Raw genomic sequence first — 15,064 nt, forward strand, 5'->3', positions numbered from 1 at the left:
ATGTAAGTTATGCAAAACCAGTTAATAGGGCAGTCGTGTTCTATTGGATAGAGAGTTGGACTTGTAACCCAAAGGTCGTGGGTTTGAGTCTCAGGGTTGGTAGGAATTGTCAGTGGGGGAGTGAATTACTAGCGCTTTCTCCACCCTCAATACCACAACTGATGTGAGACCCTTAAACAAGGCACCGACTGCTCCCCGGGCGCCGCAGCATTGGCTGCCTACTGCTCCAGGTGTGTGTTCACGGTGTGTGTGTGTGTGTGTGTGCACTTGGATGGGTTAAATGCAGAGCACAAATTCCGAGTATGGGTCACCATACTTGGCCACATGTCACTTCACTCAATATGTCAACTGATATTGCAAATGCTCTCTTTACAAATATTTTAATTGGAAATATGTGGAATCTTTGCAATTTTGTATATGCTTTAATTCCTATAGGCTGCATACATGGATCTTATTCAGGGTAGGTGTCATTTTTGTCACAAATGAAAAGAAGGCTGTCAGGGAAAATGCAAATAAATATGACATAGGGGTAAATTCGGCTAAATTAGGACACTATTTTGCCATTAAGATTACTGGGACAAAACGTCCCAATCAACCTGAACTCACTCTACTCTAAATAAGGTGCATTCTGACCAAAACATTTCATGCCCTCATTAGCCATATTAAACTCTCTTTCCCTTTAAGGCTTTTAATGGCTTGAAAGCGTGTCACATATTGAAACAATCCAAAAAAATTACAAAGAAAATGTTATGTGCCATTCTAAAACCGTAGGCTAAGGCTTAGATGCTCAAACAGCCTACAATCAGTCCATTCTTCACTCTCTGACAGAATCTATATGCTTTGTTCGATTAGTTCGGGTCTGTCATCCTGCAGACCTGTTCCTAGAGAACTGTGATTTGTCTCTTGATCAATATTAAGCAAGTCCTGTCGGCTAATTCCTGCTTCACCATCGTTTATTCATATGAACACAACTGTCTCTTAACGCCCCCTCATTCACCGCCTCTCCAGAGCCGCCTCAAAGAATTACGACCAAAAAGCAACAGGGATACATGTCTAAACTGTTAAGGTAAGGCGAAAAAACATCAAGCAGTTACATTTTCTGCGATTTGACACATTTGGTACAACACATAGCCTGTTTATTTATATATTTTCAGAAATGAATCGTGAAATTTAACGGACGCTCTGTGGTCTCTTTACTTGACGCGCGAAAGCTTCAGTCGATTGTTAAGAGGTTCATTCGAATCAGTTTTTGTATTATTTATGTATTGTTATGAAGAACGTGTTTTATGCTGTTTCTATACACAGTTGTTTGTGAACATTGTGGAATTGCTAAATGGTTTGACTCGCGTCTCGATGGCAGATGCGCGAGCTCAATGGAGACGCGCGCGGACTGAACGCCTCTAGTATCGCTCTCAGAGAAACATCTGTCAGTCATTTTGATAGCTGAGGGGGATCAGTCATTGGTTTTATGTTGTATCATCCCCTTTAAGGCGAAAACAACAAATCATTGATCGACTGAAGGTCCGCTGGCACTGCAATATCGCTACGTGTTGCTCTAGTGGCACTGACCTATACAAACAAGAGACGTTAATTGACACTTTATACTTGACAATTTAGGTGATAAAGTACATTTATACCCGTATATTAGGCTGTATCATTATGAATGGGTAAGTCTACCTTAAAATGATTGGATGCTTCTTCATTCTTTCATTCGTTCATTCATTCACTCGCTCACTCACTCACTCACACACACACACACACACTCACACCAAAGACGCAAACGTCTCTTGGTGCTCATTAACCTAGTGCCAATGCGTTTTAATGAAAATGCGGTCACTTTAAATGGCTCTAAATGACTTTATATGTGACAACAGCAGTAATGAAAGCAATGGAAACTGGCTGCATGTGCAGTTTAAATCACTGGTTTATAGAGGTTTATTCCTCTTGTTGAATGAGATAGGCAAGGTTGAACCGTTCCTTCAAGGCGTTTGAATCCTCTGTTGTTTCTATCAGACATGACACATGGTTGCCATGTTATGTGAATGTTTCACTGCTGGGAGGCCATTAGTGCCCTACAGAAGCTCATTCATATGTATCATTGAAACACTAGCTTGCCTTTTCTCCACAGACTTGGCTAATATGTGGCCAGAGGATGGCCTGCAGTTTAGTGCCCCAAAGTAGTTTTTATAGTATTTCCGTATTTTATATTAGAAATAAAAAATCTTTAAAGTTATCATTGTAATAGTAGGCATATGAAAGGGATTTTTATTAGGATCTTTGAGTCCAAAAGTGTTGTGAGCAAAAACTGCATGAACTGTAATAGATCAAGTAAAATATTATTATTTTTATTTATTTATTTATTTTTACAAATATTTATATAGTTACAGGTATTATAATAATAATAATAATAATAATTATTATTATTATTAAATTAATCACATGCAAGAAACTTTCAATAAAAGAGACAGAAGGTCAAAATGCATATAATATATTATCACTTTTATATTATAAATTAAAATATTGATTTTGGCATAATAACAATAAAGTTATGGTATTATGAATGCATAATTTAATTATTATTGTATTTTTCTTATGTATGATTCTATATAAAATCTTTTTTTATTGTTTTCTGTCACCAGGGTATATTATATCACCAGGGCGTGATATGTTTTCATTAGGATCTTTACAGGGGCCAGAAGTTTTGTGAGCAAAAAATGCATGCACTTTAATTATATTACAGAATAAATAAAAATACTATTTTAAAAGGTTTGTGTTTATATAATGACAGATATTACCTTCTTCTTCTTCTGAATGTTATTCTTGTTAAATTCAGTACATGCATAATATATGTGTAAGAATTTTCGTAATGAAAGAGCCTTAAAGTTGCATTAATTTATTATATCGATATTTGTACGTTATAGAATAAAACATTAATTTTGGCATATAACAATAATATTTTATTTTTTTATTCAGTATCCAATATTTTTATTTTAGATTTCATTGTCTTTTCTATCTATCTATACACACACACACAAATAAATATATGTAGGTGTGAGAACTTTTCATTTGTATATTTCTGGAGGACTTTTCATGTGTTTATCTCATGGTATTTATCATCCTTTGTGTGTGTTCAGCTATGGTGTTTGTTACCATTTGGTTTCCGGTTTCTGAGAATGAGCATGAGTGACAAAACTCTGAACATACAGAACAGAACTCTAAGTAACTGCCTATTAGAGTCTGAGCTCGTCATGGGGGGACAGATCAGCTGTCCTCACTGTGCATGTCATTACCGCATCACCATACGGCCAGAAAAGAGCGCTGATCGAAGCCACCCGCCAGGTGCGTTCTGAACATCCATGACAGTCGAGGGTTTGGCAAATCACTAGGTATGTTATGATGAATACACCCCCCCACCACCACACACACACACTAGCATCACCTCACTCACCAACATCACACACACCATCCTGTTCTGTTCTCGACTTCAGAATGCGCTGTTGCCATGGTGACGGAATGGCGCACACTCTGTCTTGCTTTCTCTCTATTCTCTTTTTCTTTATATATCCCTCGCTCTTCCCGTGGATGTATGGGCGACATAACCATCTAGATTCACCGCTCGCCTGGATCAAATACATGTACTGCTGTCATGATAATAGCAAGAATGCAACCCCAAGCTGTTTTTTTTTTTCTCCAGCATGCACCTTAAACATGTTCTGTCTCTTTCAGCTATGTTCTCATTGTTTGTTTCTCCTCAGGAGGAGAAGCAGTAGGATTCCTGCCATGAAATCTCTCTAAGAGGAGAAAAGCAGCGAAACCTAGAAAATCTACACCCACCCACGGGCAGGAGACAGGGGGAGAGAGAAAGAAAGAAAGAGAGAGAGAGAGAGAGAGAGTGAGTGGAGGGGAGCGTGAAAGAGGGGGGGAAGAAAGAGCGAGGGATAACAGTCGATGGATGCTGCTTGGACGCTCTGGTCGGTACAATCTTCAGTGACAAGGACCGGAGAGCTGCAGGGATGGATGGGAAGGGAAGACACATTCCTCCAGGTAATCGGATCTCATTAATGGCCGCCGGTGCTGTGCAGAGACCACCGTGTCTTATGCTTGTTGTCATGTTTAGTGAAATGCTCTTGAGTGAGAGTCTGAACGGGTTTCGCTAGATGACGGCATCATTTTCAGCTTGCTGTTGTCTTATCGGGGAACTTTCTTGCAGACGTCTTCAGATGTTCCAAAAGTGTTCATTGTCAGTCTTAGTTTATGCGTTCTGCTTGGTTTTTCATGATTAAGTTCATTGTGTTCGTTTGTTACTCAACTCACTATTTGGAATACTTGATTGGTCAATTGTGGAAACTGAGCTGTAAAATGTTTTTGTATAATATTTGACTGTTGTCCATGGTAACATGCCGGTGCTACTTTCATGTCACTCAGATCAAGACATTGCTATATTGTAATGAAACATTTGAGCTAACTAATCTATAGAAAAAGAACCTTGAATTTCAGAATAATTATAATATATAAACGAATATTTTATATATATATATATATATATATATATATATGTATATATATATATATATATATTATACATCAATATAATATTAATATTGCTAATAAATATTCATATAAAATATTTATAATTATTGTATATAGAAAGAGCAAGAGTGAGTGTTGTTGCACGTTGTAATCAACTATTTTTCATAACATAAACTTCAAGTTCATCTAAAAGTAAAAAATATAATAATCATTCTAATCACTCAGTATTTCATATGCACATTTATTTTTTAGTAAGTAAGTATCAATTTAATAAGTAGCATTAATGTACAGTCTGGACATTATTACAAAAGTTTAGTGTTTGTATTTTTTGATAATGGCCAGTGCTGTGAAAATGTTTTTGCCCCCTTCCGTTTTATTTATTTATTTTTTTTGCATGTTTGTCACACTTAAATGATTCAGATCATCAAACTAATTTTAATATTACACAAGGATAACCCAAGTAAATACAAAATGCAGTTTTTAAATAATGATTTTATTTTATTAAGGGAAAAAAGCTGTCCAAACCTGCCTGGCCCTATGTGAAAAAGTAATTGCCCCCTAAACCTAATAACTGGTTTTGCCACCCTGTGCAGCAACAACTGCAATCACGCGTTTGCGATAACTGGCAATGAGCCTTTCACATCGCTGTTGACGAATTTCAGCCACATTGGACGGTTTTCCAGCATGAATGGACTGTTTAAGGTCATGCCACAGCATCTCAATCGGATTTAAGTCCAAAACCTTAATTTTGTTTTTATTGAGCCATTCAGAGGTGGACATGCTGGTGAGTTTCGGATCATTGTCCTGCTGCATAACCCAAGTGCGCTTGAGTTTGAGGTCACAAACTGACAGCCGGACATTCTCCTTCAGGATTTTCTGATAGAGTGCAGAATTCATGGTTCCATCAATTATGTCATCCAGGTCCTGAATCTGCAAAGCAGCCCCAGACCATCACACTACCACCACCATGTTTCACTGTTGGTATGATGTTCTTTTTATGAAATGCTGTGTTGGTTTTACACCAGATGTAACGGGACACACACCTTCCAAAAAGTTAAACTTTTGTCTCATCAGTCCACAGAATATTTGCCCAAAAGTCTTGGGGATAATCAATATATTTTTTGGCAAATGTGAGACGAGCCTTTGTGTTCTTTTTTGTCAGCAGGAACTCTCCCATGGATGCTGTTTTTGCCCAGTCTCTTTCTTATTGTTGAATCATGAACACTGACCTTAATTGAGGCAAGTGAGGCCTGCAGTTCTTTAGATGTTGTTCTGGGTTCTTTTATGACCTCCTGGATGAGTCGTCTTTGTGTTCTTGGAGTAATTTTGGTAGGCCGGCCACTCCTGGGAAGGTTCACTACTGTTCCAAGTTTTCTCCATTTGTGGATAATGGCTCTGACCGTGGCTCGCTGGAGTCCCAAAGCCTTAGAAATGGCTTTATAACCCTTTCCAGACTGATACATCTCAACTACTTTGTTTCTCATTTCTTTAGATCACGGATAACTCCGATAACTCAGCTTTCTAAAATAATGTGGTTAATCACAGTTCTTTCACGATTTAACGGGAGGGGGCAATTAATTTTTCACGTAGGGCCAGGTAGATTTGAACAGCTTTTCCCTTAATAAATAAAATCATCATTTAAAAACTGCATTTTGTATTTACTTGCATTATCTTTGTGTAATATAAAAATTATTTTGATGATCTGAATCTTTTAAGTGTTGAATAATTTGGTTATTTCTGAATTTGCACAAAAAGAACTGTGCATAGAAATGGTGGCCATGTATATTCAATCTCATTTGTATCACTGTGTTGTATTAAACATAAAATGTCAGTCACATGATTGCACTCATATGCTCTGTACTATAGCACTGTCTGAGATCTATTTTAGATTCACTGATCAGAGATTTTGGTTCAACTATTATATAAACATTGACTGGACATATTTAGCTTTATTAATCAGAAACAACCTAATCTACTGCCAGGAAGAAAATGGACCATATCCCTAGATATCTTTCATCTACATTAACATGCTTGAACTGCTCCTCATAAAAGATCTATCCATGCAAAGAAATGCTCAGTTAAAACTGTCTCGTGACCGTTCACAATTACTGCCTGGCTACTACGTGCCCAATGGGACTGTGAGCAGTTTGGTTATGGTCTAAAAGCTATGACCTTTTTGACCTCTCTGTTTCTTTAATGTATATTCAGATGTTGCATTGGTATTTGCTCATGATCTTAGTAACCTATATTTGGACACACTGATGTCATTTGTGCATCTTGGCTCCAAATGTCCTCACAAAGTGCAACTGATCTCCCAACACTTGATATGTTCTGCAGGATCACACATTCATCTCATCTACTTCTTCCTGTAACCTTGGGCTCCGATTACAATCTTTCTTCATGTTTTTGATTCATACCCACACTGTCCACTTCACCCAGATTTCTGTTCACACTATCTTAGCCGCTCATTTAACCGTGTTTCTGTTCACGACTCCAGCCATGGTGTGGTGCGAGCGGGGAATTCAGGTGCTTCTCACCACTGTGGGAGCATTCGCAGCCTTCGCCTTGATGACCGTGGCCATTGGCACGGACTACTGGCTGTACGCTCGGGCCTTTATCTGCAACAGCACTGCCAACTCCTCTCAGGATGACCCCCACAACAAGGACAAGAAGGATCCCGGAGCCCTCACCCACTCCGGCCTCTGGAGGATTTGCTGCCTGGAAGGTAAGTGAGCAGCTGTGTTTGTGTGTGGGGGCGAAGGAATGGGCCATGTATGTATGTAAGGAGGAAATGATGCATGAAGGAGGTCCCCACCTGTGCAGTTTCCGAAAGTGTTTCATGGAAGGTATATTGCAGAAGGAAAAATGGTTGGATTTGAAATTGTGTTATACGGTCTGGACGACCGACCTAACATTTGAGCAGTTCAAGTGTTCAAGAGCTTTTTCAAGTACATTTTATGTATAACCATGAATGAACCTGTCGGGAATGATAGTTGGGGTCAGTAAGATTTTTTTATGTTTTTGAAATAAGTCTCTTGTGCTCATCAAGGCTGCATTTATTTGATCAAAAATACAGTAAATCAGTAATATTGTGAAAATATCTTTTAGTCGTATATATTTTAAAAATGTAATTTATTCCTGTGATGGCAAAGCTGAATTTTCAGGAGCCATAATTCTAGTCTTCAGTGTCACACGATCCTTCAAAAATCATTCGAAAAAGCTGATTTGATGCTTAAGAAACACATATTATTATTATTAATGTTAAAAACAGTTGTGCTGCTTTTTATGTTTTGTGGAAACCATGATTTTCCCCAGGATTCTTTAATAAATAGAAAGAATTTTCATTTATTTGAAATAGAAATCTTTTGTAACATTGTAAATATCTTTTACAATGCCAGGGCTCACTTGTAAATGAGATAATTATCTCAATGTGATTTTCTTCCCTGGTTAAATAAAGGTATAATAATAAAATAAAATAAATAAATAAAAAATATATCTTTAGTGTTACTTTTCATCAATTTAATGTATCCTTGCTAAATTAAAAGTACTGCTCCCAACTCAATAATTGTACCATTATTTATTTTTCCAGTCTTTTACGACATTTAAATTGCAAATTTAAAAGGAATCAGAATCAAATCATTGCAGAAATAAGCAGTGAGGTGACTATATTCACATAATAACATGGCCTCAAATGCCTTACTGCTTTTGCAAAACGACTACAACAAAAAATATTCTCTTTGAAATTTCATCACATGATCACAATCAGCTTCAACTTTTTCTCCATTAGGATCTATTTCTTCCTGACTGCAGTCATATTTCTTCACTCTTTAAAAAAAACTTATGTTAGCACATGAAGTACATTTTTTAGATTTAGGAAGCTTGTTGTTACAGAGGAAACAACACCAGGGCACTGAGTCAGAACCCTAACACAAACTGATTTCACTGTCTAGCTTTAGGGTTACTTTAAAGTTATCAAAAGCATTGTGGGAAGCGCTGCCTCCAGATCCTTTTAACCATTGCGCTCTGCAATGCAGGGTATCCATGTTAAGCTATTTGTTTTAACAGTAGTTGCTCTAGCCAGGTCTCAAGAGACAGGTTTGAAACAAAAGTGGGCTGTATTGTTTCCATTTGCATTAGAAACCTAGAAGAGTACATGTCAATGGCTATGATTATGTGGTGAGTCATCGCAGGTCAAAGGTGCCATGCTGCTCTCTCATTGCATTTGCAGCATAATCAAACCAGACAAAAACAAAGTCATTTTGACTTATTATATTGCTCACTTTGGTTCTCTGCTTTATATAGCGCAAACTGATCTGTTTTTTAAGGGAAATTCTTTACTTTACTAATAGTGTTTCTTACAAAATGGCACTGTCCACTATATATGTGACCCTGGAAAACAAAAATGAATAAATAGCTTTCCATTGATGTATGGTTTGTAAGGATAGCACAATATTTGGCCGAGATACAAATATTTGAAAATCTGGAATCTGAGGGTGCAAAAAAAATTTAATATTGAGAAAATCTCCTTTAAAGCTGTCCAAATGAAGTTCTTAGCAATGCATATTACTGATCAAAAATTAAGTTTTGATATATTTACGGTAGGAAATGTACAAAATATCTTTATGGAACATGCGCTTTACTTAATATCTTAATGTTTTTTGGCATAAAAGAAAAATGGATAATTTTGACCCATGCAATGTATTACTGGCTATTGCTACAAATATACCCCAGCGACTTAAGACTGGTTTTGTGGTCCAGGGTCACATATTACATATAAAATATTAATACTTTTTGCAATAAGAATTCTGTTGCAAAAGCCTCTACACATTGTCATATAAGTGAGTGATTCAGTAACAGAACTGAATAATTCTTTCAAAGATTCCAAACCAGTAACTCATGAGTTTGTGATTCTTTGATTAAAAGAAGTGGTTCAAAAGAGTAATTTTCTCATGAATCAAAGCATGCATACAAAATTATTTCAATAATTTAAACTAAGTTTTATTATTTCACTTTTTCGGTCTGTTTTTCAGAGTGATTTTTACTGATATAACTCATTTTTACTATTTTATTTATATATTTACCATGGTACTGTAGACTCCCGGTGAAAACCCAAAGGTAAAACTGTTTCATATAAATATTAATGCCTTCTTGGTCATCCTTGTTGGGGGGATTCTCCAAGATTCTTGGCACACAAAGGCATTAAACATTCTTGTTGGCCATCTCGTAGCATGAAATGAAAACAGCAAGCACTGGGAGACACTGGGCATATGCAGTGCACCAACATGTTGTCTAAAGTGAATGGTTTCTATCACACACTGCATGACGCCTTTGACCTGGGGTGACTCACAGTCATTGACATCTACTCTGAATCCATTTCCAACAAAACACCTCACCGACTGAGCTCCATTCAAACCCCTTTTAGCCTTTTGTCAGTTTTATTTATAGGGACATTGAGAAATAAGACAGGAAATGATTTGGGGAGACTGGACTGAAAAATGTTGCAGGTTGAACTCAAACAAAGTCACCCAAGCAAGTGTTGCGTCACCCATGATAAAGAGCAACTTTATTTAGTTAGTTTAGAATTGACACTTTTGAATGATCTTTCTCTTTGATTCTCTTTAGGACTGAAGAGAGGAGTATGTTCCCAGATTAATCATTTCCCAGAGGATGCTGATTATGACCAGGATGCTGCAGAGTACCTTTTACGTGAGTCAGGAGTGTTGATTCGTGCATGTCTTATGGACTATAACTGATTTTTACATTATAAATACAGGGGTATGGGAAAAACCAATGCATTTGTTGTCTCTGTTTGTTTTATTTTTTTCTTCTCAGGTGTAGTCAGGGCCTCCAGTATATTTCCTATCCTTAGTGCCATATTATTGCTGCTAGGTGGAGTGTGTGTGGCTTCTAGTCGGTTCTACAAGACCAAAAGACACATCATTTTGGGAGCAGGCATTTTGTTTGTAGTGGCAGGTAATACGTCTCATTATGATAATTGTAGGATCCTAATTTACAGTAATTTGTGATGGGACGAATTCACTTATGATTTTTTGACGCTTTTGTGTGCCATATTTCCATGTCTTAATCACTAACCTATAATCCAGCAAATTTGATCAGTGTTGTTATTGTTAACTAGAACTTCTGTAAAACTAAAGCTATTAAAAAATATTCTTGTTAATTGAAATAAAGCTGAAATAAAATATTAGATTAAAAATGTAAAAAATGTCACATTGGAAAGTAACTAAAATAAAATAAGTTGAAGTACTAAAATTACTAAAACTAAATGAAATTGAAAAGCTGAATAAAAATGATAAAAACAACAAAATTACAAAAATTTAAACTAAAATTAAAATTAAACTTAAAATATAAAAATCATTTAATTCAAAATATTAATGAATACTATAAGTATATAAATAATACTAAAATAACAATGATTTAAATGTCTTGTTTTTATATAAAAAAATCGAATAAATGTAATTATTTAAGTCAATGTATTAAATATGAAAAATAATTAAATGTCAACATTTAAACCCATTCTCATTCTTTTCAGAAAATCACACCTCATTTCAATGCAAACTAAGTTTATTATAGCACATTATTCAAGTCAGCGCTATTAGCTTGGTGTAATTTATATTTGGCTGTCATGCTTGTATGATTTTATAAACAGAATTCAGTTTCAACAAACTATGGCATCAACAGGTGCACAGGTGCAATTCTGCTGAATTTGAGTGAATTCACCCCAAAGTGTTTGAATCCTTGCTTTGTATTAAAGATAAAACTGCTGACCTAAACAAACAAACAAAAAATACATTTTGTCTTGAATTGATCCAGGCCTGAGCAACATCATAGGTGTCATTGTATACATCTCGGCGGCGCTCAGCGACATCTCTCCCAAAAAGGACGAGGACAAGAAGTGGCACTACTCCTACGGCTGGTCGTTCTACTTCGGCGGCCTGTCGTTCATCCTGGCGGAAGTGGTGGGCGTGCTGGCTGTCAACATCTACATTGAGCGCAACAAAGAACTGCGCTGCCGCTCACGCACCGACCTCTTCCGCAGCACGACCTCGGCCGTGTTGCGCCTGCCGGGATACCGCTTCCGCCGGCGCTCCTCCCGCTCCAGCTCACGCTCCACAGCGGAGCCGACCCGCTCCCGCGAGCAGTCCCCCACCTCTGCCATCGCTCCCAAGAACTTTGGCCCGCCCCTGGCCGCCGGCCCGCCGCCCTTTTCGGTTGCCACGCTTCCCAATCCGCACACGCACTCCGGAGGAGGCATGGGGGATATATCCATGTACACGCTCGGCAGGGAAGGTAAGCCGCCCATGTACGGCACAGTCGACCGTGCCACGCTCTACCAGCTGCACAATTACTTTCCGACGAAGGAGGGCGGCGGAGGAGCGCTCATGACGGGAACGCTGCCTTCTCTGTCCAAGTCGAACCTGGCTGCGTCGACCAACGCCACCCTCAACACCTCGTCTTCCTCCGGCCCCCAGCAGGCGCCGCTGTCCGCCGGCTCCTCCGCCACCATGGAGAGGGATCGAGGGCTGGGAACCTTGGATCGGCTTGGTAAAGGAGACAGTTCAAACACTAACACTCTCAACAGGAGAACAACACCTGTGTAACGAAAGGCTGGAGGGGGGAGGGAAGAGAGTGATGGGGAAAACAAGCGATTACATGAACTGGAAGAAAAGCGGGAATGGGGGAGGGAAAAAAAGAGCAAGAAAGGGCTGAGAAACGAAACAAGGTCCACTTGCAAGACGACAAAGAAGTGAATAAGAAGGCAATACATCCTCTTTTTTCTCGTTTTTGAACATGGTGACTTGAGTAACAGAATTCCATCCGCACTTCTTATTGATTCATGTTGAAATACTCGATGTGTGTGATGGTGATCTTTCGGTTCTTCGAGCTCTTTCAATTCCAGTGCTTTATCATCAGGTTATGCCTGTAACTTATTTAGCATTCCAATATAGTTGATGTTTTTTTTTTTTATTATTATTATTATTATGCTAATTGTTATTGCTGGGTTAACTTATACATTATCCATTTTTATCAAGGTATTTTGTTTTTGCACAATTATCCATTTGAATTTATTTCCTTTCGATTGATGAACTCAAACTGTGATTTTTTTCTTGTACATGTTGACACTATATTTCACGATGTCATTCAGTGTCAAGCATGTGTTAATTCTGCGAGAGTGTGACGACTATTATTATTATTATTATGACATTTTTTAGTTTTTACAAAGATTGTTAATATTTAGACCTGTGGAATTTTTCATTGTAACCGTAAGTGTACAAGTAGTTAAGTCTTCATATAAATATAATTGATTTATTTATCATACTAACAGTCTTAATATTGTTACGATGGGATAATTATTATAATGAACTACTTTTGAGACTGAAAGTCAAAAAGAGAAAAAGAAAGAGACAATACAGAAGTGAAAGGCATTCATTCCAGGGGAGCAATACGTATACCTAAAAAACCTCACCAGAAAAGACAAAAAAATCTATTAAATATATAGTATATTATGAATATAAATATATATATAAAATTGTGTGTGCGTGTGTGTGGAAAAAACTTTTTTGGTAAAATAAAATATATTCTATGAATGTGTAAAACTGAGATCTATGTGCATACTGTTAGCAGTTTTGACTGCAGCATATTATTTTCATGTTTATTTGTAACTTTGTATGCATGATTCATATCTAATATATGATATATTCATAATGCTCTGCTTTTTGGTTTTGTGTGCATCGCGTTTATGTGCTCATGTGGATGGATTTGGGATGACAGACGAGGGTCAAAAGGAAGGTCATCATCAAGACCCAGAAGACTAGAAAGGGATCTGATACACCACACTTTATACACACATATTTTTACATAAAAAAACAGACATTTATCCTCTAATTAATAACTACAACTATGGGAAGTGCAAAATGGACCAAGAGGACAGCCGTACACCACCTGGTAATCATCACCAGTGACATCCCTTAAAGGCCACCTACATAGTCAGCTGGCTTTTAAAAAAACTCATAAGTGACCATTTGAAATGTTTTAATAGACAACAACTCATTGAGCTTCTAATTTAACACACGCATTCCTTGACATTAGCATTTTGCTAATGAAGCAATACTCAGCATATGAGCATAAAACATACACAAATATGCAAATTAGATTATTTTTAACTTTATTTAATGACCTTTTGACTTTATATATATATATATATATATATAAACACACACATATATTTGTAATCCGTATTTCCCAGGATTCTGGCATAACCGTCTCTGGAAAGGCTGCCTTTGAATTTGGCCAGAATGAAGTACCTAAAAAGGCTTTAAAAATACTGTCTAGGTAGACAGCCAAACACACAAGCCTTCAGGAGATGCACACACACGAATAGAGTAATTAGAAAGAAAGCAACGCATTATTGCCTGCGTCTAGCTCAAGGGAAGGACATGACTGAAAGAGACAATTCTCCAGAGTGTCATGTTCACTTTTATGTATATAAAAAAATGCTGTCTGAAGGGCCTCATTTGTGCGTGCGTGTCCATCCACTCCTACACAAATATTTAGTCGTAGGCATCCTTACTGTACATACCTTTCAGAGAAGTGTCAGGCAATTAAATTTCACCTGCACGTCTGTTCAAGAGAGCTGTCATCAATCTGAGTTACAGTTTGAATCCGCACCAACAGCGCTCCTGTCCAAATCACATAGATACAAAACACAAACAGCAGCAATTACACATCTACAGTGAAAGAAGTAGTTCAGGATCAAGCTGTACCACACATCACACATCACACTAACACAATAATAATAATTGTAAAAATAGTTTTCCTACTGTATAGCAGGTGAAAAAGAGTATGTGAACAGAGTAGCGTGTCCGAATTTACAGTATTCATAAAATAGTAGGCAAAGAGTCCCCAGATGACCTACTATTCATGGCAAGAATCTGAAGTGTGCTTCCAGTGGACTCCCACAAGGCCATAGGAGAGATTTGTGAATGGCAGTGAAGGGATGCAACTTCAGGTCACATGACAATGACAAGACAAATGTAGTATGTTCATACTACACACATTTATACTATATAAAACATAGTAACTCAAAAGTAGTACCTACTCAGAGAGCATGCAATTTTGGATGCAGCTCTTTTGGTGTTGTTTTGTAGCTTTTAGTTAATAGGTGTTTCCAAAATTGCATGCTGTCTGAGAAATGTTCCTCACATTTGATGAGGAATTAACTTTAGCTTTGGGAACATTAAAAAGATTTGCTCATAATGCTGAACTAATGACATTTTTTGTCCAATCTGGAAGTCAGCATCACCATGGTTCCCTCAACAAAAGAATAGTTCGCAAGAGCGTGATTATACAAAACAGTGAGGCTGTAAAAGCAGACTAGTGAATAGATTTGTTTACCTGTTCAGCTTGATGACGTTTAATGTCCTTGATAACCTCTGTAGTCCCATTTAGCCTCTTGCTAGCAATCTCCTTTCTTAAGACACATCACTGATGTATTTTATGTCATAGTGCTAAAATG

At 37.4% G+C, this 15,064-nt stretch overlaps 1 protein-coding gene across 1 annotated transcript; it reads left to right on the forward strand.

The window, feature by feature from the left end:
• The first annotated feature begins 3,913 nt into the window (after window positions 1-3,913).
• Window positions 3,914-13,237, forward strand: cacng8a (calcium channel, voltage-dependent, gamma subunit 8a). Its single transcript, XM_058753797.1, has 5 exons — window positions 3,914-4,044; window positions 7,028-7,255; window positions 10,153-10,236; window positions 10,363-10,503; window positions 11,362-13,237. Exons 1-5 carry the CDS (start codon window positions 4,014-4,016, stop codon window positions 12,147-12,149), a joined length of 1,272 nt encoding a protein of 423 aa, XP_058609780.1. The 5' UTR covers window positions 3,914-4,013; the 3' UTR covers window positions 12,150-13,237.
• The last annotated feature ends 1,827 nt before the right edge of the window (window positions 13,238-15,064 follow it).

Source organism: Onychostoma macrolepis, chromosome 19, assembly GCF_012432095.1.
Source record: "Onychostoma macrolepis isolate SWU-2019 chromosome 19, ASM1243209v1, whole genome shotgun sequence".
Taxonomy (NCBI): domain Eukaryota; kingdom Metazoa; phylum Chordata; class Actinopteri; order Cypriniformes; family Cyprinidae; genus Onychostoma; species Onychostoma macrolepis.

Bases quoted from the DNA above. Each gene is read 5' to 3' on its own strand.
- cacng8a (XM_058753797.1), top strand. From the start codon at position 4,014: ATGGATGGGAAGGGAAGACACATTCCTCCAG. The intron at 4,045-7,027 runs GTAATCGGATCT...TCACGACTCCAG, and splicing joins GGGAAGACACATTCCTCCAG to CCATGGTGTGGTGCGAGCGG. The intron at 10,237-10,362 runs GTGAGTCAGGAG...TTTTCTTCTCAG, and splicing joins TGCTGCAGAGTACCTTTTAC to GTGTAGTCAGGGCCTCCAGT.